Raw genomic sequence first — 24,389 nt, 5'->3', positions numbered from 1 at the left:
AGAACCAGTAAAGAACCATAGCTAGTTTCTCAGTGGAATGGGGTGGAGGGAAATGGGTACCTGCGATGAGGTGAGGCAGCCTGTCGTCGATGTACATGAGACAATAGGCACTGGCGTTGGTCATGCCTCCGTACGAGTCCCTGACCAGCTCCTCCCAGGAGGACTCGCTGACGATGACATCGTTGTACTTCATCCAGCGCTGGTTGGCGTGGTCGTAGATATAAGCCCAGTAGTGGCCGGCTGAGGCTTGGCCCTCGTGGACCAGGACGGCGTGAAGCCTATACGGCACCTTCACACGTCAAACAAGGTTAGGACCAGAAAAGTAAAGTTTCAGCAGAATCTTTCTGTATTGGCCGGTGCATATTCAAACAGGAACTTTAGGTCCCAAAAATTCAAGTTTCAGCAGAAATCTTCGGTATTGACACATGTACACATTAGACAAAGGATTAGGACAAAAAATGTTTTGGCACAAACATTCTATTGTTGCTTCTGCACACATCAACCAAAAGCTTTTAATAACCTCTGCTGTGTTACTAGCATAGCATGCCATGACATCTCATTACATATACTGAACTCATTCCATTCTTGTTAACTTCTCATGACATTCAACCCCCATGTATTCTCTGTTCCCACCCACAATTGTGCTGCATTGTGATAATGCACAAATGCTAAGGCAACAATATCAAACCCATTGCCAAAGGTAACATGTAAGAATGTTTTTCAGTGTGTGGGACACTGTTAATCAGTATAGTCTCTTGTGACCGAACATTAACATAATGCCAAATCGAGTACCTAACAAGATTTGGGACTTGGTTCCTAGATGAATCGTTATGCAATGTTTGTTACACATGTTCAACCTGACAAAGTGATATTAGTGTATCTCATGCTTTAACCTGACAGGGACTGTCAGATGGATGAGTACGAGGGATCTTACCTGACACAGGCTGTTATCCGAGTACATGCCCTCCAGTGCTTGGCTGACCCTGTCGATGCTGGCCTTTAGCTCTGAGCACCGAGACACAGACACACAGATCAATGCAGTGCACCTGGGGCCGTGCCAGACACACACACACACACTCTAGAGTAGACACTGACTGCCAGCTCATGATACACATCCAATTGAAAAACGATCACTAGAAATGTACAGTAAATGAGCATGATCAAATATAGCTTCAAATCATCTTTAAAAAGTTAACTTGCCTCAGTCAATAATTTCTCAATCACTACAGATATACCATATAAATCAAGTGCTAATTGCATGTCAAAATGTCAGGGGATGTATCCATTGTTAAAATGTTGGTGCTATGCATATCTTACAGTGTGTCTTTAATGTACAATAAAAATAAATAAAGTTGAACCCAAATACAGAGAGGTTATCATTAGTGAATCCAGGTGTAAGTCACTGTACCGTTCATGTTGATCTCCACCTCTGTCCTCCAGCGCTGCAGGCAGGTCTTGACAAAGCGCAGCTCCTCCTCGGTCACACTGTGGGGGGCGGGGTGAGGTGGGGTGTCCATGGGGGCTCTACACTGGGTGAAGGGCTTGTAGATGGGTGTCCTCTGGCCCGAGGGGGGCTGCTGCTGGCAGGTGGGGCTGTCGGACAGGCCTGTGTCTCCTGGCTCCTGGCACTGACTGTGGAGACCCACCGAGGAAAAGCAGGATATCAACAAAAATACAGTAAATACAGTGATTGATGTGCTATACAGAGGCTAACAGGTAAAACATTCTAGGGTTTTGGTCAATTTCATTTCAGAAATTAAATAAATAGAAATCTACAGTATTTCATATTACCCATCATTTTTTACTACAGGTTTCAAATGTATGAACTGATTTTCTGAATTTTCATCTCCTGAATTGACTGATTCACATTAACATTCTAGGTAGGAAAACATCAAAGTGTTTAGCTCTCTTCAGCAGCTGGCACTGCAGTCATATTGAGTAACATGGAGTACCGGTAAGTGATGGCAAGACTTGATATTGTGTAAGCACATGAAACTAGAAATTCACTCATAGCCTTGACAAGTGAGACGCAGTTGTCCCAGAGGTCCTTGCCTGGTGTCATCAGGGTTGCCCTCTGTGTGCTTGGGGTTGCTCCCGGGGGGAGTGGGGGAAGAGGCAGCCAGCCTCACATCTTCAGCTGGGGACACACTGGTGGGCTTGGTGCAGGCGAACTCCAATACGTACTGTAACATGTCCGCCAGTGGATACTTTGTCGGCCCTGAGCCATAGTTTCTGTAGCTGGAAACAGAAGGAGACAGAGGTTGAACTGACAGTACATTGGCAAACAATTACAAGCAGGTTTCATCAATAACATTGTCAGTCATGACTCATGAGCAGGACGTTTCCTACGTGAATCAAACAACTAATATTATGGGACCACTATGTGTATGACAGTTTTTATACTAACTCATGATTAATTCACTCTCAAATGGACACAGTTGCAGCCATCCCTGAATTTTTCATGAAAAATTATGAACTAAAATAACAGGTGTAGAAACCTGACGTGTCACACTGCTTTACAAACACTAAACTGAATAGTAAAGTTACCATTCCAGTTTCTGCTGCAGGACTACGAGCTGCTCCTTCAGTCTCTTCACCTCTTCTCTCCTGTTGTGGATCTGCTCATTGTTCTTGTCAAGGTATCTGTTCGCATACAGTAAACTTAGTTTACCACAACAAAAGTTTATTTGACTCTGATTCCCCACTTACAGTATGAACATTACAATGCAATACAATGCTCAGTCTAAGTGAATGCCGATAGTTGAAGTCGGAAGTTTACAAAAACAAGTTTTAATGACTCCAACCTAAGTGTTTCAACCACTCCACAAATTTCTTGATAATAACAAACTATAGTTTTGGCAAGTCAGTTATGAAATCTACTTTGTGCATGACATTTCTCCAACAATTGTTTACAGACAGATTATTTTGCTTATAATTCACTGTATCACAATTCCAGTGGGTCAGAAGTTTACATACACTAAGTTGACTGTGCCTTTAAACAGCTTGGGAAATTCCAGAAAATTATGTCATGGCTTTAGAAGCTTCCGAAAGGCTAATTGACATCATTTGAGTCAATTGGAGGTGTACCTGTGGATGTATTTCAAGGCCTACCTTCAAACTCACTGCCTCTTTGCTTGACATCATGGGAAAATCAAAAGAAATCAGCCAAGACCTCAGAAAAACAATTGTAGACCTCCACAAGTCTGGTTCATCCTTGGGAGCTATTTCCGAATGCCTGAAGGTACCACGTTCATCTGTACAAACAACAGTACGCAAGTATAAACACCATGGGACCACGCAGCCGCCATACCGCTCAGGAAGGAGACACGTTCTGTCTCCTAGAGATGAATGTACTTTGGTGCAAAAAGTGCAAATCAATCCCAAAACAACAGCAAAGGACCTTGTGAAGATGCTGCAAGAAACAGGTATAAAGGTATCCATTTCCACAGTAATGGAAGAAGGAAGAAGCCACTGCTCCAAAGCCGCCATAAAAAAGCCAGACTAAGGTTCGCAACTGCACATGGGGACAAAGATCATACTTTTTTTTAAATGTCCTTTGGTCTGATGAAACAAAATAAGAACTGTTTGGCCATAATGATCATCGTTATGTTTGGAGGAAAAAGAGGGAGGCTTGCAAGCCAAAGAACACCATCCCAACCGTGAAACACGGGGGTGGCAGCATCATGTTGTGGGGGTGCTTTGCTGCAGGAGGGACTGGTGCACTTCACAAAATAGATGGCATCATGAGGTAAGAAAATTATGTGGATATATTGAAGCAACATCTCAAGACATCAGTCAGGAAGTTAAAGCTTGGTAACAAATGGGTCTTCCAAATGGACAATGACCCCAAGCATACTTTCAAAGTTGCGGCAACATGGCTTAAGGACAACAAAGTCAAGGTATTGGAGTGGCCATCACAAAGCCCTGACCTCAATCCTATAGAACATTTGTGGGCAGAACTGAAAAAGCATTTGTGAGCAAGGAGGCCTACAAACCTGACTCAGTTACACCAGCTCTGTCAGGAGGAATGGGACAAAATTCACCCAACTTATTGTGGGAAGCTTGTGGAAGGCTACCTGAAACGTTTGACCCAAGTTTAAATTGTTTAAGGCAATGCTACCAAATACTAATTGAGTGTATGTAAACTTCTGACCCATTGGGAAATATGAAATAAATCATTCTCTCTACTTTTATTCTGACATTTCACATTCTTAAAATAAAGTGGTGATCCTAACTGACCTAAGACAGGGAATTTTTTACTAGGATTAAATGTCAGGAATTGTGAAAAACTGAGTTTAAATGTATTTTGCGAAGTTGTATGTAAACTTCCGACTTCATTGATTATAAACTGGGTGATTCAAGCCCTGATTACCGACTGGCTGACAGCCATGGTATATCAGACCCTTATACCACGGATATAACAAAATATTTATTTTTACTGCTCTAATTACCATGGTCACCAGTTTATAATAGCAATAAGGTACCTCGGGGGGTTTTGGTACAGTATATTGCCAATATACCACGGCTAAGGGCTGTATCCAGGCATTCCACATTGTGTCATGCATAAGAACATCCCTTAGCCATGGTATTTTGGCCATATACCACATCCCCTCGGGCCTTATTGCTTAAATATAAACCATCACACTACCTCCACAGCAACATCAGAGACTGATCAACAACTACAAGAAGCGTTTGGTTGGAGTCATTGCAGCTAAAGGTGGCACAAGCAGTTATTGAGAGTAAGGGGGCAATTACTTGTTCACACAGGAGCATTGGGTGTTGCATAACTTTGTTAATGTAATAAATATGTAATTGTTGTGTTATTTGTTCATTCAGGTTCCCTTTATCTAAAATTAGGTTTGGGTTGAAGATCTGATAACATTCAGTATAAACAAATATGCAAAAGTTGAGAACATTTCAAAGGGGAAAATACTTTTTCACAGCAAAAGAGAGAGAAGAGAGAGAGAAGAGAGAGAGAGAGAAAGAAAGAGAGAGAGAGAAAGAAAGAGAGAGAGGTAGAGAGGTAGAGAGGTAGATAGGTAGATAGGTAGATAGGTAGATAGGTAGATAGGTAGATAGGTAGATAGGTAGATAGGTAGATAGGTAGATAGATAGATAGATATGAATACACATAATTATACATTGATTTTATTTGAGAAAAAACTAATACTAACAGCTCACCTGTCCATATATATGATTTGTGGGAATTCCAGTTTCTTGTGAATCTTTTCTGGGCGTCCTAAAGACTGGTTGAACTCAAACCTGGACAGTTCAAAGGTCAACACTGGTGGTAACTTTGAGAACCACCTCTGGAACACAACAGAATTCACATTAACATTTCAATTTCTATCTATATTACATTTACATTCATATGCATTTGGCTTAACATTCACAACAACTTTCAGAGTAAACATAAAGCTAGGAGTTTGGTATGCTCACCTCGCTGCCAGACGAAATGGTTTGATCCAAATGTAGGGCTTCAATCTCCCCCTCTATCATGGCGCCTTCAAGACATTCATCCAAGTTGTTGAAACCGTTCACTTGTAAGGGGTACTGGCCAAACTGTTCGATGTTGGATAAGGTCTTGCCTACACATTGTCAAACATCGATGTGAATTGACAGAAAAAATAAGGATTGCATTAGGGTCAGGAGTTTTTCTTCACCATGTGACCTCAGCAGGAAAAACTATTGTGCCTACTTAAAGGCTATATCAGATTACGACTAGTCATATAGGGTCATAGCCCTTGTATGATAGTGACTACGGTCATAGCCTAAAAACAAGCTTTTCCTGGTCATGTCAAGTGATCAGGAAATACTTGAGGCCCTACAGTATGTATAACTAAAATGAAATGTCCATTCTATACTTACCCGCATGAGTTCTCTGTGCCACAAATGTCCCATAGAACAGCTGAACCATTGGGTTTTCTTTTTTATCTTCCGGGCTGCTAAAGATAAGATCACTTTTATACCTCAAGCAATTCAATATCTGATTTCCTGTACTTCAAGACACAAATAATACTGGTACAGTAAAAAGAATACTTATTACATGTTCAGTACTGGAATGTCAATAATGGAATGTCACATAGCTTAATAAATTACCATATCTTTGTTAGTTACAGGGGAGCAACTTTGGTTTTAGAAATTTTGGGGGGCATTACACACACACACAGTACCAGCCAAAAGTTTGTACACACGTACTCATTCAAGGTTTCTTCTACATTGTAAAATAACAGTGAAGCCATCAAAACTATGAAATAACACATATGGAATCATGTAGTTGACCAAAAAGTGTTTAAAAAAATCAAAATATATTTGAGATTAGATTTTTCAAAGTAGCCACCCTTTGCCTTGATGACAGCTTTGTACACTCTTGGCATTCTCTCAACCAGCTTCACCTGGACTGCTTTTCCAACAGTGTTAAAGTAGTTCCCACATATGCTGAGCACTTGTTGGCTGCTTTTCCTTCACTCTGCGATCCAACTCATCCCAAACCATCTCAATTGGGTTGAGGTCGGGTGATTGTGGAGGCCAGGTCATCTGATGCAGCACTCCATCACTCTCCTTGGTCGAATAGCCCTTACACAGCCTGGAGGTATGTTTTGGGTCATTGTCCTGTTAAAAAACAAATGATAGTTCCACTAAGCGCAAACCAGATAGGATGGCGTATCGCTGCAGAATGTTGTGGTAGCAATGCTGGTTAAGTGTGCCTTGAATTCTAAATAAATCACCTATAGTGTCACCAGCAAAGCACCCCCACACCATCACACCTCCTCCATGCTTCAAGGTGGGAACTACACATGAGGAGATCACCCGTTCACCTACTCTGCGTCTCACAAAGACACGGCGGTTGGAACCAAAAATCTAAAACAATCGGACCAAAGGACAGATTTCCACCGGTCTAATGTCCATTGCTCATGTTTCTTGGCCCAAGCAAGTCTCTTCTTCTTATTGGTGTCCTTTAGTAGTGGTTTATTTGCAGCAAGTCGACCATGAAGGCCTGATTCACACAGCTTCCTCTGAACAGCTGAAATGTTGAAATGTGTCTGTCCGTGAATAATTTTTTAGGTTGCAATTTGACTCTAATTAACTATTATCCTCTGTAGTAGAAGTAACTCTGGGTCTTCCTTTCCTGTGGCGGTCCTCATGAGAGCCAATTTCATCATAGCGCTTGATGGTTTTTGCGACTGCACTTGAAGAAACGTTCAAAGTTCTTGAAATGGTCCGGATTGACTGACCATGTCTTAAAGTAACGATGGACTGTCACTTCTCTTTGCTTATTTGAGCTGTTCTTGCCATAATATGGACTTGGTATTTTACCAAATAAGGCTATCTTCTGTATACCAACCCTACCTTGTTACACCACTACTGATTGTCTCAAACGCATTAAGAAGGAAAGCAATTCCACAAATTAACAAAACACACCTGATCATTGAAATGCATGTGTTATTTCATTTCTACAATGTAGAAAATAGTAAAAATAAAGAAAAACCCATGAATGAGTAGGTGTGTCCAAAATTTGACTGGTACCGTATGTGTGTAATATACACACACACACACACACACACACACACACACACACACACACACACACACACACACACACACACACACACACACACACACACACACACAGCACCAGTCAAAAAAAGAAAGTGAAAAAATAAAACTCAGCAAAAAAAGAAACGTCCTCTTTATTTTTGTCAAACTTAACATGTGTAAATATTTGTATGAACATAACCAGATTCAACAACTGAGACATAAAGTGAACAAGTTCCACAGGCATGTGACTGACAGAAATGGAATAATGTGTCCCTGGGGGGGGGGGTCAAAATTAACAGTCAGTATCTGGCCACCAGCTGCATTAACTTGTTATGGATAGGGGGCAGTATTTTCACGGCCGGATAAAAAACTTACCCGATTTAATCTGGTTATTACTCCTGCCCAGAAACTAGAATATGCATATAATTAGTAGCTTTGGATAGAAAACACTCCAAAGTTTCTAAAACTGTTTGAATGGTATAACAGAACTCAAATGGCAGGCCAAAACCGGAGAAGATTCTGTACAGGAAGTACCCTGTCTGACCATTTCTTGGCCTTCTTTGTCATCTCTATCCAAAACAAAGGATCTCTGCTGTAACGTGACATTTTCTAAGGGTCCCATAGGCTCTCAGAAGGCGCCAGAACGTTGAATGATGACTTTGCAGCCCATGGCTGAAAAACAGTAGCGCATTTGGTAAGTGGTACTTCTGAGAACAATGAGACTGGCGCACGCGTGCACGAGACGACTCCATGTTTTTATTTTCAGTCTTTGAACGAAAACAACGACTCCCGGTCGGAATATTATTGCTATTTTACGAGAAAAATTGCAAAAAAAATTATTTTAAACAGCGTTTGACATGCTTCGAAGTACGGTAATGGAATATTTTGACATTTTTTTGTCACGATACGCGTCCGCGCGTCACCCTTTGTTACCCTTCGGATAGTGTCTTGAACACACGAACAAAACGTTGCTATTTGGATATAACTATGGATTATTTGGAACCAAACCAACATTTGTTGTTGAAGTAGAAGTCCTGGGAGTGCATTCTGATGAAGAACAGCAAAGGTAATCCAATTTTTCTTATAGTAAATCTGAGTTTGGTGAGTACCAAACTTGGTGGGTGTCAAAATAGCTAGCCCGTGGTGGCGAGCTATCTACTCAGAATATTGCAAAATGTGCTTTCACCGAAAAGCTATTTTAAAATCGGACACCGCGATTGCATAAAGGAGTTCTGTATCTATAATTCTTAAAATAATTATGTTTTTTGTGAACGTTTATCGTGAGTAATTTAGTAAATTCACCGGAGGTTTGCGGTGGGTATGCTAGTTCTGAACGTCACATGCTAATGTAAAAAGCTGGTTTTTGATATAAATATGAACTTGATTGAACAAAACATGCATGTATTGTATAACATAATGTCCTAGGAGTGTCATCTGATGAAGATCATCAAAGGTTAGTGCTGCATTTAGCTGTGGTTTTGGTTTTTGTGACATTATATGCTAGCTTGAAAAATGGGTGTCTGATTATTTCTGGCTGGGTACTCTGCTGACATAATCTAATGTTTTGCTTTCGTTGTAAAGCCTTTTTGAAATCGGACAGTGTGGTTAGATAAAGGAGAGTCTTGTCTTTAAAATGCTGTAAAATAGTCATATGTTTGAAAAATTGAAGTTTTCGGATTTTCGAGGAGTTTGTATTTCGCGCCACGCCCAATCATTGGATATTGGAGCAGTGTTCCGCTAGCGGAACGTCTAGATGTAAGAGGTTAAGTACTGCAGTGCATCTCCTCCTCATGGACTGGACCAGATTTACCAGTTCTTGCTGTGAGATGTTACCCCACTCTTACACCAAGGCACCTGCAAGTTCCTGGACATTTCTGGAGGGAACGGCCCTAGCCCTCACCCTCCGATCCAACAGGTCCCAGACGTGCTCAATGGGATTGAGATCCGGGCACTTCGCTGGCCATGGCAGAACACTGACATTCCTGTCTTGCAGGAAATCACGCACAGAACGAGCAGTATGGCTGGTGGCATTGTCATGCTGGAGGGTCATGTCAGGATGAGCCTGCAGGAAGGGTACCACATGAGGGAGGAGGATGTCTTCACCCCTGCTGAGACAACCACGACTCGTCAGTGAAGAGCACTTTGCCAGTCTTGTCTGGTCCAGCAATGGTGGGTTTGTGCCCATAGGCGACGTTGTTGCCGGTGATGTCTGGTGAGGACCTGCCTTACAACAGGCCTTCAAGCCCTCAGCCCAGCCTCTCTGAGCCTATTGCGGATAGTCTGAGCACTGATGGAGGGATTGTGCGTTCCTGGTGTAACTCGGGCAGTTGTTGTTGCCATCCTGTACCTGTTCCGCAGGTGTGATGTTCGGATATACCGATCCTGTGCAGGTGTTGTTACACATGGTCTGCCACTGCGAGGACGATCAGCTGCCCGTCCTGTCTCCCTGTAGCGCTGTCTTAGGCGTCTCACAGTACGGACATTGCAATTTATTGCCCTGGCCACATCTGCAGTCCTCATGCCTCCTTGCAGCATGCCTAAGGCACGTTCACACAGATGAGCAGGGACCCTGGGCATCTTTCTTTTGGTGTTTTTCAGAGTCAATAGAAAGGCCTCTTTAGTGTCCTACGTTTTCATAACTGTGACCTTAATTGCCTACCGTCTGTAAGCTGTTAGTGTCTTAACAACCGTTCCACAGGTGCATGTTCATTAATTGCTTATGGTTCATTGAACAAGCATGGGAAACAGTGTTTAAACCCTTTACAATGAAGATCTGTGAAGTTATTTGGATTTTTACGAATGATCTTTGAAAGACAGAGTCCTGAAAAAGGGATGTTCCTTTTTTTGCTGAGATATATACACTGCTCAAAAAAATAAAGGGAACACTTAAACAACACAATGTAACTCCAAGTCAATCACACTTCTGTGAAATCAAACTGTCCACTTAGGAAGCAACACTGATTGACAATACATTTCACATGCTGTTGTGCAAATGGAATAGACAACAGGTGGAAATTATAGGCAATTAGCAAGACACCCCCAATAAAGGAGTGGTTCTGCAGGTGGGGACCACAGACCACTTCTCAGTTCCTATGCTTCCTGGCTGATGTTTTGGTCACTTTTGAATGCTGGCGGTGCTTTCACTCTAGTGGTAGCATGAGACAGAGTCTACAACCCACACAAGTGGCTCAGGTAGTGCAGCTCATCCAGGATGGCACATCAATGCGAGCTGTGGCAAGAAGGTTTGCTGTGTCTGTCAGCGTAGTGTCCAGAGCATGGAGGCACTACCAGGAGACAGGCCAGTACATCAGGAGACGTGGAGGAGGCCGTAGGAGGGCAACAACCCAGCAGCAGGACCGCTACCTCCGCCTTTGTGCAAGGAGCAGGAGAAGCACTGCCAGAGCCCTGCAAAATGACCTCCAGCAGGCCACAAATGTGCATGTGTCTGCTCAAACGGTCAGAAACAGACTCCATGAGGGTGGTATGAGGGCCCGACGTCCACAGGTGGGGGTTGTGCTTACAGCCCAACACCGTGCAGGACGTTTGGCATTTGCCAGAGAACACCAAGATTGGCAAATTCGCCACTGGCGCCCTGTGCTCTTCACAGATGAAAGCAGGTTCACACTGAGCACATGTGACAGACGTGACAGAGTCTGGAGACGCCGTGGAGAACATTCTGCTGCCTGCAACATCCTCCAGCATGACCAGTTTGGCGGTGGGTCAGTCATGGTGTGGGGTGGCATTTCTTTGGGGGGCCACACAGCCCTCCATGTGCTCGCCAGAGGTAGCCTGACTGCCATTAGGTACCGAGATGAGATCCTCAGACCCCTTGTGAGACCATATGCTGGTGCGGTTGGCCCTGGGTTCCTCCTAATGCAAGACAATGCTAGACCTCATGTGGCTGGAGTGTGTCAGCAGTTCCTGCAAGAGGAAGGCATTGATGCTATGGACTGGCCCGCCCGTTCCCCAGACCTGAATCCAATTGAGCACATCTGGGACATCATGTCTCGCTCCATCCACCAACGCCACGTTGCATCACAGACTGTCCAGGAGTTGGCGGATGCTTTATAGTCTCGGTCTGGGAGGAGATCCCTCAGGAGACCATCCGCCACCTCATCAGGAGCATGCCCAGGCGTTGTAGGGAGGTCATACAGGCACGTGGAGGCCACACACACTACTGAGCCTCATTTTGACTTGTTTTAAGGACATTACATCAAAGTTGGATCAACCTGTAGTGTGGTTTTCCACTTTAATTTTGAGTGTGACTCCAAATCCAGACCTCTATGGGTTGATAAATTGGATTTCCATTGATTATTTTTGTGTGATTTTTTTGCCAGCACATTCAACGATGTAAAGAAAAAAGTATTTAATAAGATTATTTCTTTCATTCAGATCTAGGATGTGTTGTTTAAGTGTTCCCTTTATTTTTTTTGAGCAGTATATATATATATATATATATATATATTTTTTAAATCCAGTCTGATAAACACTCCAAACAGCCTACGCGACCGCTCGGAGGCGTACACATGTTCCTATAGCACACAGGTGCCTCGTTTTGTATCACATTTCAATTATAAAACTGGGGGGGACAAAAATGTAATTTCAGAATGTGGGGGTGACGTCCCCCCTGTCCCCAGTGAAATTTGCGCCCCTGGTTAGCTATGACAATAAATGTGTTTTCGTACAGAACTGACTGTTGGGATAAAATCCTTGACTTACTTTCCATTAGCAGCCAGCTGAAAGGCATCTTCAAGCCAGTCAAGGAGTTTGTGGGTGAACTCACTCACATCCTAGAATGAACACATCTGAAATGAACATCTTTGTATACAAAGCAGTTGATGTAAAGGGGTGGCCATGACCCTGGTGTGTGTGTGTGCGTGCGTGCGTATGCATTGACACAAGTGTGTATGTGCGTATACCTGTTGGACCTCAGTGTGTACCTGTTGGGCCTCACTGGATCGGAAAGCATCTCTCAAAAGCTCTACGGCAGCAGACGGGTCCACAAACCTGCGAGTGGAGCCCACCATGAGAGCAAAGAGACAGCGCAGCTCCTGCATGAAGGCTATGTTCCTCTTGTCCTGAGAACACATCCATCCATATGTTAGGCTTCTCTCACTTCACAGAGCTGCACTGGAAAACCTGGGTAAGACTTTACTGTTTTCAACAATATATCTTCATATGCAGAGTGCATATAACTTTGTACTTACACTTCATAATAACTTTCATGAGCCTTTCTTATAAACGTATATACATTTTTATAACATTTGATTATAACATGTAGCCTACACTGTTAATAAATGGTTTATCAATGCTTCTTCTTGGAAGTTACTGTTAAGTGTTAACCACTATCTTTATGCACAATGTATAACCCAGTAGTCTAGTTTCCCCTCTAACACCAGCCAGACATCCCCTGACTCTTCAGCCTCTGGGACCCAAAGGTCCAGTCTCTGTTCCTCAGGGCTCCTGGCTCTCCATTGGACACTTACCGAGTGGCTTTTACATTTCTCCAGGATTCGCTCAGACAGGCAGTAGTTAAGTACCAATCTGCGGAACACGGGCAGGTGGAACAGGGACTGAAATAAGAGACAAAGATGAGATAGCGTGACGGAAATGTATTAGTGTGTAAAAATGTAATTGTCGAGGATACCTGTTGAGGTTTTAACACACGAGAGTCACAGTTAAGCAAACAAAAGAAAATGCCATTGAGAACTGTATTGTATGAGACAGGGTGATGGTAATTTTCCTCTCATAAGACAAATAAATGAGATAATCTTCTCTTTATATAAGTGACAAGACACTTCATCAATGCTGGTGAGCCACAGTGTGTTTTATTGCTAACTCTAACATATACAACACAAAATAATGGAGCCTTTTGTGCAGTTTTGAAGAGACAACAATATACCCACGTTTTTGATCGCATTAGGCCTATGTGTCTTCTCAACTTTCTCGTTTCCCAGAAACTTAATTACAGCTTATCACAATCTTACTGTAAAGGGTAACACACCAGATACCACAGAAATATGAGTACACAGCCACATGCAGTCATACAGTGAGTCTCAATCAGATAACTACTTTCTATGGATAAATTGTGATGGAAAGAGTCAAATAAAAGGATGGATTTAAAATGGAACAACTTGAAACGACTTCTCAGCCACTCAAAATGTGTGCATGCATTGCTATTCCCTGATGATATTTCCTTTGGGTTTTTAGTGCTTTAAATCGATGTGGCGCATATCTTAACGAAATTAAGACAAATGAGCGTTCCCATTTGGCCTAATCTACCGATATAAACTCATTTCAGTCCATGCTGCAGAGTTCATCGCTTGCTCTGTCATCACAACACTGCACTATTTAATTACCCTTGCAGTCTATCAATATCAATGAAGGCTTGAATTTCAGCAGAGCCACCTGATAGGCCCAGCTAAATTTAGTCTCGAATGGACTCTTAATAGAATTAAAGCACCAAGAAGCTTTTGCGTTTGGAAAGTAAAAACCCTTACCCCACCACTGCCCCTCATCCTCCTGGTATTACCGACAACTCAATTAACACAATATGGCTTAATTGTGTGGTAACAGGTTGAAAATAAAATGTTCTCCCTCTGTTTGCCAGAAGTCGACATTGTTCAGCAAATTGGACGGAAAAACAAACGTGTTTGGAGCCTTCTCTCCTAGTGGTAATATTTTGAACCGATTCACACCAGAAGTCTTGAAAGGTTTTGGAAAACTAAAAGAGGTTCTAAACATGGTCATCACATATACACCAATTAGGAGGTGGTGCAGAAAGTCAAGGCAGTATTATAGAGACCAAAGGAGTCCAAGGGATTCTGCAGATTTTGCAAAATTCAAATACAACCTTTACTGTACGACATCAACCTTAGTAACAGCCAGGACCTGACTGGTGATACAACAGGTGGTCTTAAATGGCAAAGCATTAACAAGGTCCACAGTACAAACCCCAAATGTTATACTTATATTTTTATCCTGTTCATCTCACTGGCACAATTCTCTTTTTCTGTGCATATTTTGTATTTATTTTAAAGATCAAGCTCCAGAGCAGACACTGTTAATAACTGTGCATTAGTGTGTATCTCACCTGTATGACGGCACTGAACCAGCAGGTGTTGCCCACATTGCGGATGCCCACTGGCCACTCGTCCTTGCGGATCCAGTCTGCAGGGCTGCAGCTCTCTCCTTGGGCCTCGCAGCGCTTCCTCTTCACCCGTGCAGCACTGTCCTCCACACTGGCCTCCAGTGCCCTGGAACACACCAAAACATGCCACTCATCAACTGTAGACAATGGTCTGATTGAGAGTTTCACCTGGGTTATGTTCAATAGGCAGCAATAGAAGAAAACTGACAAAAATGGGGAGGGAATCCAATAAGAAATGCACATTTTTGTTTTCTGTTTCAAAACATTTTCTGTTGTGTGCTCTTATGAACCTGGTTTTCCTTATGAACCTGGTTTTCTATTGCTCATACTGTACTTCTGTGTTCACTTCAGATATTATAACCTTTTAATTGAGAGATGACTCTCAACTGGTTACTTCGTTCAGCAAGGAAACAGCAAGCAAAGGGGAAATGATGAGGTACTGGACGACTATACCTGTTGAGCTCTCTCTCCTCTGCCTGGGATTCTTGCAAGCTGAGCTCAATGGCTGTCTGAAGGTCATCTTTAGGAGGAGCACCTGAGGACAAACATTGGGAAACAAATGATCTTCTATGTTCATCACCAGACCCTCAGTATTTTGCTCCTTTCCTTAGACTTTCCTTCCCAACTTCCGGCCTACCTTTCTGGGCCCCCCAGGCCTCCCTGTTGACTTCTGTGTCTGGTGTGTCCTCAGTCCCCTGGCCCTCCTCTGGCGGCTGTGTGGTCAGCAGCCCAACAGCATGGCTAATGTCCCCCTGACTGGCCTGGTATCAGAGAGATAAGAGTAGGCATTACAATGTGTCCTTTCCAAGAACTCCCTGGCCTGGTGCCAGTCTGTTTCTGATTTTGATGATAATTCTGACGAATGACAGAGCAGCTAAAGCAGAGATAAACTGGCACTGAAGCAAGCGGCTACCCCTAACCTTAAGTTTGACCTCTACGTGATAGAGTCCTTCTAAAGGATTTGTTCCGGGGACTAAGCCCATGAAAGAGCCGCATGAAAACAATGTCTGTGACAATATCATTTATTTTGCCTTTTTAAGTACGTAAGTCGCTGAGAACTCTTTTGCAACAACGACCTGAAATCTTCATCGCTCAAATGTACAATATGCAGGTTTTCCCTCCATCTAGTTCATGCTCATTGACTAATGGTGTTGGCATGACATCATCTCACTGTTGCCTTCTTAGACACTACAGTAAGGGAAAAAAGTATTTGATCCCCTGCTGATTTTGTACGTTTGCCCACTGACAAAGAAAGTATCAGTCTATAATTGTACTGGTAGGTTTATTTGAACAGTGAGAGACAGAACAACAACAACAAAAATCCAGAAAAACGCATGTCAAAAATTGATTTGCATTTTAATGAGGGAAATAAGTATTTGACCCCCTCTCAATCAGAAAGATTTCTGGCTCCCAGGTGTCTTTTATACAGGTAACGAGTTCAGATTAGGAGCACACTCTTAAAGGGAGCAATCAATCAGATTCCAAACAGAAGCAATCAATCAGATTCCAAACTCTCCAACTTGGCCAAGACCAAAGAGCTCTCCGAGGATGTCAGGGACAAGATTGTAGACTTACACAAGGCTGGAATGGGCTACAAGACCATCGCCAAGCAGCTTGGTGAGAAGGTGACAACAGTTGGTGCGATTATTCGCAAATGGAAGAAACACAAAATAACTGTCAATCTCCCTCGGCCTGGGGCTCCATGCAAGATCTCACCTCGTGGAGTGGCAATGATCATGAGAACGGTGATGAATCAGCCCAGAACTACACGGGAGGATCTTGTCAATGATCTCAAGGCAGCTGGGACCATAGTCACCAAGAAAACAATTGGTAACACACTATGCCGTGAAGGACTGAAATCCTGCAGCGCCCGCAAGTTCCCCCTGCTCAAGGAAGCACATATACATGCCCGTCTGAAGTTTGCCAATGAACATCTGAATGATTCAGAGGACAACTGGTGAAAGTGTTGTGGTCAGATGAGACCAAAATGGAGCTCTTTGGCATCAACTCAACTCGCTGTGTTTGGAGGAGGAGGAATGCTGCCCATGACCCCAAGAACACCATCCCCACCCTCAAACATGAAGGTGGAAACATTATGCTTTGTGGGTGTTTTTCTGCTAAGGGGACAGGACAACTTTACCGCATCAAAGGGACGATGGACGGGGCCATGTACCGTCAAGTCTTGGGTGAGAACCTCCTTCCCTCAGCCAGGGCATTGAAAATGGGTCGTGGATGGGTATTCCAGCATGACAATGACCCAAAACACACGGCCAAGACAACAAAGGAGTGGCTCAAGAAGAAGCACATTAAGGTCCTGGAGTGGCCTAGCCAGTCTCCAGACCTTAATCCCATAGAAAATCTGTGGAGAGAGCTGAAGGTTCGAGTTGCCAAACGTCAGCCTCGAAACCTTAATGACTTGGAGAAAATCTGCAAAGAGGAGTGGGACAAAATCCCTCCTGAGATGTGTGCAAACCTGGTGGCCAACTACAAGAAACTTCTGACCTCTGTGATTGCCAACAAGGGTTTTGCCACCAAGTACTAAGTAATGTTTTGCAGAGGGGTCAAATACTTATTTGGAGCTTATTTAATACTTAATACTTATTAAAATGCAAATCATTTTATAACATTTTTGACATGTGTTTTTCTGGATTTTTTTGTTGTTATTCTGTCTCTCGCTGTTCAAATAAACCTACCATTAAAATTATAGACTGATAATTTCTTTGTCTGTGGCCAAACATACAAAATCAGCAGGGGATCAAATACTTTTTTCCCTCACTGTACATCATTGGTCTCTGACATGGCCTACAGCTAATGTCATGTCACAACCCAATTAACCAAATCAAGTAGGCATGTAGTAATAAAAACATTTGTTCCCTAAGTGTCTTCAGGACCTACCTTGAAGTCCTCTCATAGTGTCATTGAGACAGTCCAATCATTTAGCTGAGAAATGGTTTGGGTATATGGTAGGCCTGGACCACCAAGAAGAAATCAATAAACTTTGAGAGGGCTTAGGTTACTGTCTATCTACAATATGACAACGATATACTGATTAAGCAGGCAGAAATGAAGCCTATCTGCCTGTCTGTCCACAGTGTTTGGTACTCACATTCAGGGCCCTGAGGAGGATCTGTGGGTCTTGGATGCCAGTGATCTCCCTCAGCTGGTTGATCAGCATCAGGCTCTGAGGAGCGACAAATGTCAATGAAGAACAAAAGGCTTTCCATTAACCTGTTGCTTGGGTGAAAATAGTCTCTACAACGAAGGTATGCAATTATTCATATGACCTTCCTGGCAAGATTGATAAGAGTACACATTCTAGAGGTTATTTTTCCAGTCCTTTAGTTTAAACTGATTAGCGTGATAGAGTATTGCTGAGTAATTATTACTTAGATGAGCTTTGGATCCCTTTTATTACAATTAGATTTTTTTTCTCTCCGGGGCTAGGTTGAGCAGGCTGGTCTCATAGACTAGACGTAAAATAGTACATCCGGGACGGTTACATAAGACAGAAGGTTACTTAAGGCAAAAGCAAAAATCAGGGTGGTTGATCGGGAGTATAACGCAAACGTCTAGCAACCCAAAGGTTGAGTGTTCAAATCTCATCATGGACAACTTTAGCATTTTGGCTAATTATCTACTTTGCAACTACTTAGCATGTTCGCTAACCCTTCCCCTAACTTTAACCTATGTGGAAGGACCACCAGAGGGCAGGCTGGTCCCACGGATAGTAGCCCAGCCCGACATGTGAGTCAAGGTGATCAGAGGCAATTAAGCACAGCTGACGGCACTAATGACTTATTCTCTTTCCCCCTACAAGAGAGAGGAGGGAACCGGCAGTAGGGGAGACTGGAGGAAGAAAAGAGTGTTTGCTTCTACAAAGGAGAGGACATACAGTTGAAGTCTGAAGTTTACATACACCTTAGCCAAATACATTTAAACTCAGTTTTTCACAATTCCTGACATTTAATCGTAATAATAATCCCGGTCTTAGGATCACCACTTTATTTAAAGAATGTGAAATGTCAGAATAATAGTAGAGAGAATTATTTATTTCAGCTTTTATTTCTTTCATCACATTCCCAGTGTGTCAGAAGTTTACATACACTCAATTTGTATTTGGTAGCATTGCATTAAAATTGTTAAACTTGGGTCAAATGTTTTGGGTAGCCTTCCACAAGCTTCCCACAATACGTTGGGTGAATTTTGGCCCATTCCTCCTGACAGAGCTGGTGTAACTGAGTCAGGTTTGTAGGCCTCCTTGCTCGTACACACTTTTTCAGTTCTGCCCACAAATTTTCTATGGGATTGAGGTCAGGGCTTTGTGATGGCCATTCCAATACCTTGACTTTGTTGTCCTTCAGCCATTTTGCCACAACTTTGGAAGTATGCTTGTCCATTTGGAAGACCCATTTGCAACCAAGCTTTAACTTCCTGACTGACATCTTGAGATGTTGCTTCAATATATCCACATCATTTTCCTACCTCATGATGCCATCTATTTTGTGAAGTGCACCAGTCCCTCCTGCAGCAAAGCACCCCCACAACATGATGCTGCCACTCCCGTGCTTCATGGTTGGGATGGTGTTCTTCGGCTTGCAAGCCTCCCCCTTTTTCCTCCAAACATAACGATGGTCATTATGGCCAAACAGTTCTATTTTTGTTTCATCAGACCAGAGGACATTTCTCCAAAAAGTACGATATTTGTCCACATGTTCAGTTGCAAACCTTAGTCTGGCTTTTTTATGGCGGTTTTGGAGCAGTGGCTTCTTCCTTGCTGAGCGGCCTTTCAGGTTATGTCGATATAAGACTCCCTTTACTGTGGAAATAGATACTTTTGTACCTCTTTCCTCCAGCATCTTCACAAGGTCTTTTGCTGTTGTTCTGGGATTGATTTGCACTTTTTGCACCAAAGTACGTTCATCTCTAGGAGACAGAACGCGTCTCCTTCCTGAGCGGTATGACGGCTGCGTGGTCCCAAGGTGATTATACTTGCGTACTATTGTTTGTACAGATGAACGTGGTACCTTCAGGCATTTGGAAATTGCTCCCAAGGATGAACCAGACTTGTGGAGGTCTACAATTCTTTTTTCTGAGGTCTTGGCTGATTTCTTTTGATTTCCCCATGATGTCAAGCAAAGAGGCAGTGAGTTTGAAGGTAGGCCTTGAAATACATCCACCTCCAATTGACTCAAATTAATGTCAATTAGCATATCAGAAGCTTCTAAAGCTATGAGATCATTTTCTGGAATTTTCCAAGCTGTTTAAAGGCATAGTCAACTTAGTGTATGTAAACTTCTGACCCACTGGAATTGTGATACAGTGAATCATAAGTGAAATAATCTGTCTGTAAACAATTGTTGGAAAAATGACTTGTGTCATGCACAAAAAAGATGTCCTAACCGACTTGCCAAAACTATAGTTTGTTAACAAGAAATTTGCGAATTGGTTGAAAAACGACTTTTAATAACTCCAACCTAAGTGTATGTAAACTTCCGACTTCAACTGCACCTTTTGGAAGGGGGAAGAAGAGGACAAACTACCTCTTGGGAATGGCTGCCACGGATCCGGACCACTACCCTAAGGGAGCGCTCCACAGACAGATCATGAAGGCGGTGACACACCTGTTAATTTATGTTATAGTTTGAAGATACTCACCTTGTGTTCCTTGTTCTTGTAAAGAAGATGTGTTTTCATTGTGAGGTCATCTTTGATTGTGTTGGAGGGTTTGGGAATAAAGAAATACCTCAATAGAGAACTTTATTCAATTAAGAACCTGCTCCTGACTCGTTTACTCCACGTTTCCGCTTTAGAGCAACCTCAAACGACTTGGGCGCCTAGCTAACGTTAGCCACAATAAATTAAAATTCGTAAAATATCATACATTTTTCAAATTCATAACATATTGTACGAATTGCAATTTGTAACATATGATATGAAATGGATGATGGACATCCACAAATGAACACATACCATATGAAACTTTACATATCATACTAATTGCAGTGTCCCGGATTTACATTTACTATGTTATGTCTACCCCCGAGTCCAGGTTGGGTTGAGAAAACAACGAGAGAGAGACCATACCAAAATTATTTGTGCATATGTCACCTCCAGTCCACATTTCTAGGTCAATTTTTAACTGGAGTAGTGTCGCCAGAGTCTGTGAGGCCATATGAGTCTGAGGCGATATGTTCCACCACCACGTGGGTACTCTAACCCAATGTTTCCCGAACTGGTCCCAGTCCTGTTTTTGATCTATTCTAACACACCTGATTAGTTGTCTAGTTGAATCAGGTGCGCAATAAAATATGTGGAATGGCTGAGGGTCACAAGGACTAGTTTGGGAAACACTGCCTTAACCAACTACAAACGTGCCACATTAATGGGATGGGACCAACTGAAACATTCCCCCAAAGCTATGCCCATTGTTACCTGTCTGCCAATTTGCGAGACCAGTTAAGTCTCACCTAAGTCTGCAGACTGGTAAATACCTTAAGTGTACAAAACATTAAGAACATCTGCTCTTTCCATGATATAAACTGACCAGGTGAACGCTATGAACCCTTATTGATGTCACTTGTTAAATCCACTTCATTCAGTGTAGATGAAAGGGAGGAGACAGATTAAAGAAAGATTTTTAAGCCTTGAGACAATTGAGACATGGATTGTGTATGTGTGCCATTCAGAGGGTGAATCGGCAAGACAAAAGATTTAAGTCCCTGTGAACGGGCACGGTAGTACGTGCCAGGCGCACCAGTTTCTGTCAGGAACTGCAAAGCTGCTGGGTTTTTCACGCTCAACAGTTTCCCATTGGTATTAAGAATGGTCCACCCCCAAAAGAGATCCAGCCAACTTGACACGACTGTGGGAAGGATTGGAATCAACATGGGCCAGCGTCCCTGTCCTTGCCCCAAACATGCAATATTAGGAAGGTGTTCTTAATGTTCGACACACTCAGTGTATGCTCAACATCACTCATTCATAGTGTACATGAGTCATCATGTATACATAATACAATACAATGCAACTAAAAGTATTCCTAACCAGCCGTAGCTGAGGCTTTGAAGTGATACACCGGATCAATAGCGGCTAAACAGTTAAAAGAATATGGGCCAGCTAAGAGGAGTGAGGCTATATAAAGCCCTCAGCCCCATAACAGCAGGTGGACATGTCAGGGTAACAGTGTGAAGGCAGCCAGACACACAGACCTGGGACCATGCAGACTTATATGGAGAGCTGGGGTCTGTCTTAGCCTCTTGGTCAGCCTCTATTTTGGGCCATGGCATGGATAGCTAGCACCTCTGTTTATCATTCCACTCGCCATGCCACCAGGGTTTGAGTGACAAAGGCAGTGGGTGTTTCTCTGACACACACAAAAAGCCACCACAGACCCTGGACACACACAGATGAATGTAGATAGACATTAATTGTGGACAAAAATACAGTTATCGTCATGCTATAAAATGGGATCGAGACATGTTGTTAAAGATCAACTATAAAAAAAATCAAAGCTGATGGGTTTGTGTCCAGTTTAGACATGGGTTTATATAACAAAAACCTGTGGGTATGCATGTTGTTGTAGTGGTTTTGACCTTTCTCTGATTACTGTTGTTATCGCAGAGATTGATTGACAATAACACAACTATTTTGCCAACTGGTTGTCGTGATACGTTGAACGAGACAAAATGTCAAACATCTTTGCAGGACAGGATACGTATTGACAACAGTTTAGAAACACAGAATTCCCCACACGAGGTAATTGAAGCAACTGTGTCATTGACTGTTTCACTGAGGAATAAGGTCTTGTCGTGATATATAATTTAGTGTCTGTCCACACAGAAAATGTAGGCTGTAACGTTATGTGTTCTGGTTACGTTAGTTGTTAACAATCTCATGCAAGGTTAGAGCTTTTGAAATGTCACTTGTCATTCCACTCTGTTACTTAGTGCTCACCGAATTCGTTGAATTTTCCCCATGTTCACTCTGTTGTTCAACTCTCATGGCAGCAAAACCCGAATTTCTTGTTTATTTCCACAAATGCCTTCAGCCCTACTTCGGAGTCAAACCAACTCCATCTGTCAAACAGGCACACACAAGCAAAGAAGAGTGGTGTCCTTGTCTGTCCAAAAAACGGGCGCGTGCAAAGCGACGTGTGTGCGCGCGGTTACGTTTGATACAGTATATCAGTACAAGGAGTAACAGTTAATCACCTATAGGCAAACTGCAGGGGCATCATTTCAACTAAATCTAGGATATGGCAGAGTGACCGGACGGTGGGGGGATTGAGTGAGGGTTTCCTCCAAAACATTTTTTTGAAAGCTGAAGCTCATTTATTGCAATTTTAAAACGAAAAAAATGCTATTTGGAGAATAGCAAAAACAAGAAAAAAAATTACTCCAGACATTATCATCGTGGCTGCTGTGGCTTCATTTACATCAGTCAACATGGGACATAACATCCTACCAACAGGTCATACAGCAATTAATTAGCTGCTACACACTAGCTCAGCATCATGATTAAAAACTCTGATTTACTAAACTAATCAGCAGTTAGATAGCCATCTACAGCCATCATCCAGCTATGTTGGGGGCAGTGGCGACCCGTTATTTTTTGTGGTTGCCTGTTTTGCATGTTATTTTAGCATTAATACGTGTCCCATATAAGTTTGCAAACAATGTAAAGATGTTTTTTATTGAGTTAATAAAGCCTCATACAAATATGGTCTATTTTTTTGCTTTCTTGAGTAAGGCAGCTCCAAATTGCAGGTGTTTCAGTTTAGCTCAGTGCTTTCTGTCGTGGAGGGGCAGCCAGTGGATAATAAAGAGCATAGGGGTTAGTAATCTTCTCTAGTTGTGCAGTGATTGGCTCAGTGTTTTGTCGTTTATGGGGAAACTATGTCATCGCAAAATCTACAGCGAGAGCTAGAAAGTTCAAGCCCCCTTGGGTGCTGCCATAAATTTACATTAGAAGTGCCCATCCGAGAATGCTCAAGGTCATTGTCCACAGGTAAGATGACATCAAATCGTTATATCTACCGTAGCTTTGATTGGACTGATCATACTTTCAAAATTTTAGCTAGCAAGCTAGATAAGCAGTCATCATCATGAATCACGTCAACAATCTACTGGCAAATCCTTTTTAATCCTTGTCATGTGAAGATCTCTCAAATGACTGCCTCGCCTGGTTCACCAACTACTTCTCAGACAGAGTTCAGTGAGTCAAATCGGAGGGCCTGTTGTCCGGACCTCTGGCAGTCTATGGGGGTGCCACAGGGTTCAGTTCTTGGGCCTACTCTTTTCTCTATTCATCAATGATGTCGCTCTTGCTGCTGGTGATTCTCTCATCCACCTCTATGCAGAAACACCATTCTGCATACATCTGGCCCTTCTTTGGACACTGTGTTAACAAACCTCCAGACGAGCTTCAATGCCATACATCTCTCCTTCCGTGGCCTCCAACTGCTCTTAGTAAAACTAAATGCATGCTCTTCAACTGATCGCTGCCTGCACCTACCCGCCCGTCTAGCATCACTACTCTGGACGGTTCTGACTTAGAATATGTGGACAACCACAAATACCTAGGTGTCTGGTTAGACTGTAAACTCTCCTTCCAGACTCACATTAAGCATCTCCAATCCAAAATTAAATCTAGAATCGGCTTCCTATTTTGCAACAAAGCATCCTTCACTCATGCTGCCAAA

The 24,389-nt window shown here is 42.7% G+C and overlaps 1 protein-coding gene across 7 annotated transcripts in view; it reads right to left on the bottom strand.

Annotated features, from left to right (window-relative positions):
- The window catches only part of LOC115154193 (ubiquitin carboxyl-terminal hydrolase 28), a 37,154-nt gene extending 14,322 nt beyond the window's left edge, over positions 1-22,832 (bottom strand). For 2 of the 7 annotated variants that reach the window (XM_029700181.1, XM_029700182.1), the window contains exons 1-16: positions 22,643-22,832; positions 17,796-17,870; positions 15,327-15,450; positions 15,143-15,224; positions 14,633-14,795; positions 13,026-13,112; positions 12,459-12,617; positions 12,259-12,329; positions 5,869-5,945; positions 5,440-5,588; positions 5,182-5,309; positions 2,548-2,661; positions 2,053-2,238; positions 1,409-1,632; positions 935-1,005; positions 61-289 (exon numbers count right to left, since the gene is read on the bottom strand). In XM_029700181.1, coding sequence (XP_029556041.1) covers positions 61-289; positions 935-1,005; positions 1,409-1,632; positions 2,053-2,238; positions 2,548-2,661; positions 5,182-5,309; positions 5,440-5,588; positions 5,869-5,945; positions 12,259-12,329; positions 12,459-12,617; positions 13,026-13,112; positions 14,633-14,795; positions 15,143-15,224; positions 15,327-15,450; positions 17,796-17,870; positions 22,643-22,690 — 1,987 coding nt within the window. In that variant the 5' untranslated portion in view covers positions 22,691-22,832. The remainder of the gene's footprint in view (positions 1-60; positions 290-934; positions 1,006-1,408; positions 1,633-2,052; positions 2,239-2,547; positions 2,662-5,181; positions 5,310-5,439; positions 5,589-5,868; positions 5,946-12,258; positions 12,330-12,458; positions 12,618-13,025; positions 13,113-14,632; positions 14,796-15,142; positions 15,225-15,326; positions 15,451-17,795; positions 17,871-22,642) is intronic. The other 5 variants (XM_029700183.1, XM_029700186.1, XM_029700187.1 and 2 more) reach the window with 5 other exon arrangements.
- Between the last annotated feature and the right edge of the window lie 1,557 nt (positions 22,833-24,389).

This window comes from Salmo trutta, chromosome 19 (assembly GCF_901001165.1).
Source record: "Salmo trutta chromosome 19, fSalTru1.1, whole genome shotgun sequence".
Taxonomy (NCBI): domain Eukaryota; kingdom Metazoa; phylum Chordata; class Actinopteri; order Salmoniformes; family Salmonidae; genus Salmo; species Salmo trutta.
Note: the sequence above shows the minus strand (reverse complement) of the source record. Positions and strands in the feature narration are given on the sequence as shown.